Here is a 4,077-nt window from a genome sequence, read left to right as displayed (position 1 = left end):
CCTTTTGATAGAAACTTCCCATGAAATTCAAAAGGTAGAGAGTGTCCTATACCCCAAGCCTAATAGGTAATACATATTATGAGAATGAACTGATTTGTCAGTGAGGTAAATTGTGCGATCCTTACATTGAAATTTCCCTCACACTTGCACTTTCTGACTGGCGCCAACCAATTTCACAACTAGCTCCAAACTCACCAGTAAACCTAGCCAGGAGTCACAAGTCCTTTTATTTCTCAAAAAAAACGGGAAGAAATAAAAGAAGAGACAGAAAAAAATGCACATTGGTTCTTACACAATAGACAATAGCGTCTCTCTTAACCCATTGTAGTCTAAGCAACCTAAATTTGAGCTTGAAAAGAAAACAGGCAAAAATCATAAAATGGAGGAGCGACTCTAAACGTAAAGCCATTTTTCAATGAAATTAATGAGTGTTTCATTTCTACTGCTCAAAAAGTGTGTGTCAACTAATATTACTAATCATTTACTAGAAGTCGGAAAACGTGGAATTCCTTGTAATTTTCCCGACATTTCTCAGAATCATGTTGGACTCAAGAAGTGTGGAGTTCTTGGCTGATTACTAAAACGCTCCCAACGTTCAATTTAATTCCAATATTCTCAACTCATGCTGAAGGTGATTCGTGCCACGAGTACAAGTGATAGTCATGTTGAAATAATGTAGATAGCTAGATACGAGAGCATAAAATTGAGGAGCGACTCTTTCAGGTGTAAACGTAAAGCCATTTTTCAATGAAATTAATGAGTGTTTCATTTCTACTGCTCAAAAAGTGTGTGTCAACTAATTACTAATCATTTACTAGAAGTCAGAAAACGTGGAATTCCTTGTAATTTTCCTGACATTTCTCAGAATCATGCTGGACTCGAGAAGTGTGGAGTTCTTGGCTGATTACTAAAACGCTCCCAACGTTCATTTTAATTCCAATATTCTCAACTCATGCTGAAGGTGATTCGTGCCACGAGTACAAGTGATAGTCATGTTAAAATAATGTAGATAGCTAGATACGAGATTATGGGTGTTTTCTGGAGATGGACAGTGCAGAAAAACGATATGACAAATCCGGGTTTCATCCGTGATTAAAGGTATTTCGATTAGACGTGGGTTTATCTTTCTTTCTCCTCAAAATTTTTCTCCTGGAAGACGATGTTTGATGATTACATCAGTTATGCTCTTACAGGTTTCATTGAGTATTTGTAAATTCCCAGTGCCTAAAGTAGGGGATTTTTTCCTAATTGGGATCCCCAGCCACATGTTGCAGATTGGTTTTTATAGCAGGCACGTGATAAATTAGTAAAATAATGCCATCATACCAAAAAGATAATGCATAACGCCTCAGTAAGAATTCGAACACTTGCCAGGTGAACACCGAAGACGGTCTGAACTTAACCTGCCACTGGGAGATCATCCAAACACGTGTGACACGTGACTTTCCGAGATGAAAACCTCTCTCTGATGATAAAAACCTCTGACCAATGATAAAACCTCTGACCCATGTTCTTACTGATATGAATGTTATGAATGATTCAGCGTGAGGGAGCCACGTGCTGCCACGAATCGCGAATCCCACCAATATTCTCGCTTCGTGTCACTAACTCGACCCGAAGATAGATTTGTGCTGAAAACCTGTGCAGAAATGTCCGAACTGACGAATGTTATGAATGATTCAGCGTGAGGGAGCCACGTGCTGCCACGAATCGCGAATCCCACCAATATTCTCGCTTCGTGTCACTAACTCTATCCGAAGATAGATTTGTGCTGAAAACCTGTGCAGAAATGTCCGAACTGACGATGCAGCTTTGGCTTGCTAGGTTGAACTGGCTCAGGTGGAGCCTGAGGAACATGTATGGCATGATTTGCTAAAATAGCATAGTACATATCCTCCATGGCCTTGGAAGAGGACAAAACATCTGTAATTCGTTCCTCCTCAGGAACGGCTTGGTTCAGATCTGTAATTCTATCTTGATAATTTTCAAACTCTTTGTAGCTAGCTTCTAAAGTATTCACTCTGGCTATGAAAAGTCTGAGATTACCTGGCAAACCCGGCAACAAATCATATGCGGTTTGGATCCTCTGCCAACAGCGATCTCTCCGTTGTTTGCAGCTCTGTAATTCTTTACGTGCCTTTTCCATCGCCCGAGGCCGTGAGATAGACATGGCACCTATCTCACGGTGTTGGAAGAATTAGGGGTTAGTTAGGGCTCAGAAATTTGTTCAAATTTTAACAAGTTTTCATTAAAAACAAATAAATCAAATTAAAAATAAATACATAATAATAAAATTAAAACTCCCTCTAACCCTTCTTGTTCGCAGATTGACTGAAGTTCAGCGGTTCCCAAATGTGTCTGCCGGGCCTCCTCACGCTCCTCCTGGTGCTCAGCGGTTCCCAAATCCGGGGGACGAGGCCCCAGTTGTACCCGTGTCCGTTCAACTCGATGTGTTCGTGTAAGAGTTCGGACGTCAGCTGTATTTCGGTCCCGTTTGCCAAGTTTCCGAACTTGGCTGCGGGGGGCGGAGGTGAGGATTCTTCTTTCATAATGCCAATCAGGAGGGTGGGGATTTTTCAAGAGGTTTAATAGAGGGAACTGCAACATCTAATGTCTTATCGTCCCTAAATCGACAGGATAGGAGAAAGCCGAACGACGTCAGCTGTATTTCGGTCCCGTTTGCCAAGTTTCCGAACTTGGCTGCGGGGGGCGGAGGTGAGGATTCTTCTTTCATAATGCCAATTAGGAGGGTGGGGATTTTTCGAGAGGTTTAATAGAGGGAACTGCAATATCTAAGGTCTTATCGTCCCTAAATCGACAGGACAGGAGAAAGCCGAACATTATCCGGTCAGGATAAAAACCGCCCCTCGGCCTAGCGCTTACAAGTCAGACGGGCTACCAACCAAGCTATTATTATTATGTTAAGGCGGTCTCTTCCTGATCCCTGATGTGCCGCGTCCATTTTAGTTTAGGACTATTGCTTTGCCTTTCAAACACTCCTGATCCTCTTGCGAAGCTCAGGTGTGGTTTGATTGGGTTCGAGTGTATGGTTACTATCTCTTCTCCTGGGTGTCCCAGGGTACTGAGTCTTAGTAATGAAAGCGCAGGGCAGTCAAAGATGATATGAGAGGCTGATTCCTCCTCCTCTCCACACCTTCTGCACCTGACCAACCAAGCTAACTAGGCTGGCAAGACTGTGCCTTGAAGTAATGCGAAAGCAGTTCCGAGGTGATTTGTTGATTTTAGATTTAATCGATTGAGTGAATCATTTATCTCATCATAATGATTTTAGATTTAATCTTGGATTTTAGACATCAATTGATTGGTTGGTTGATTGACTGATTGATAAATTGTTTGATTGATTGACTGACTAATTAGATTCAATTGATTGATTGATTGATTGATTGATTTCAGGTGCAGGAGAAAGGATCAATCACGCGGATGTGATCATGTCCGGATTGCAGGTGATAGAAAATGAAGCGTTCACGGATGTCCACATAGACTCACTTCGGCTGATGACCAACCAGATAGCCACTATCCAACATCGAGCCTTCATGTAAGTTTAGAAATGACTATACATACCATTCTTACTATTCTGTAGTACAAAATTGAATAGGATACCCATATGTAGAACTGTTAGATAGATCAGGTGATAGAAAATGAAGCGTTCACGGATGTCCACATAGACTCACTTCGGCTGATGACCAACCAGATAGCCACTATCCAACATCGAGCCTTCATGTAAGTTTAGAAATGACTATACATACCATTCTTACTATTCTGTAGTACAAAATTGAATAGGATACCCATATGTAGAACTGTTAGATAGATCAGGTGATAGAAAATGAAGCGTTCACGGATGTCCACATAGACTCACTTCGGCTGATGACCAACCAGATAGCCACTATCCAACATCGAGCCTTCATGTAAGTTTACAAAGGACTATAGGTATTATGTACTATACTTCCCATTTGACTGTTCTATAAGATTGAAATGTACTATAAGATTGAATATTCTGTTGACCAACATTGAATACGGCGCGAACGAGTGGAAAAAAAAAAACATTGAAAAACTGTG

At 41.3% G+C, this 4,077-nt stretch overlaps 2 protein-coding genes across 2 annotated transcripts in view; both read left to right on the top strand.

The window, feature by feature from the left end:
- The first annotated feature begins 2,352 nt into the window (after positions 1-2,352).
- On the top strand, positions 2,353-3,745 carry LOC113472867. Its single transcript, XM_026832663.1, has 3 exons — positions 2,353-2,530; positions 3,415-3,464; positions 3,650-3,745. Exons 1-3 carry the CDS (start codon positions 2,353-2,355, stop codon positions 3,743-3,745), a joined length of 324 nt encoding a protein of 107 aa, XP_026688464.1.
- A 92-nt stretch (positions 3,746-3,837) lies between these two features.
- Positions 3,838-4,077, top strand: part of LOC103524185 (chaoptin-like) — a gene marked incomplete at its 3' end in the record, with an annotated part of 45,219 nt that continues 44,979 nt past the window's right edge. The window contains exon 1 of the mRNA XM_026832630.1: positions 3,838-3,926. Within this exon, the coding sequence (XP_026688431.1) occupies positions 3,886-3,926 (41 nt within the window). The remainder of the gene's footprint in view (positions 3,927-4,077) is intronic.

The sequence above is a fragment of the Diaphorina citri genome, unplaced genomic scaffold (genome assembly GCF_000475195.1).
Source record: "Diaphorina citri unplaced genomic scaffold, Diaci psyllid genome assembly version 1.1 scaffold5, whole genome shotgun sequence".
NCBI lineage: Eukaryota > Metazoa > Arthropoda > Insecta > Hemiptera > Psyllidae > Diaphorina > Diaphorina citri.
Note: the sequence above shows the minus strand (reverse complement) of the source record. Positions and strands in the feature narration are given on the sequence as shown.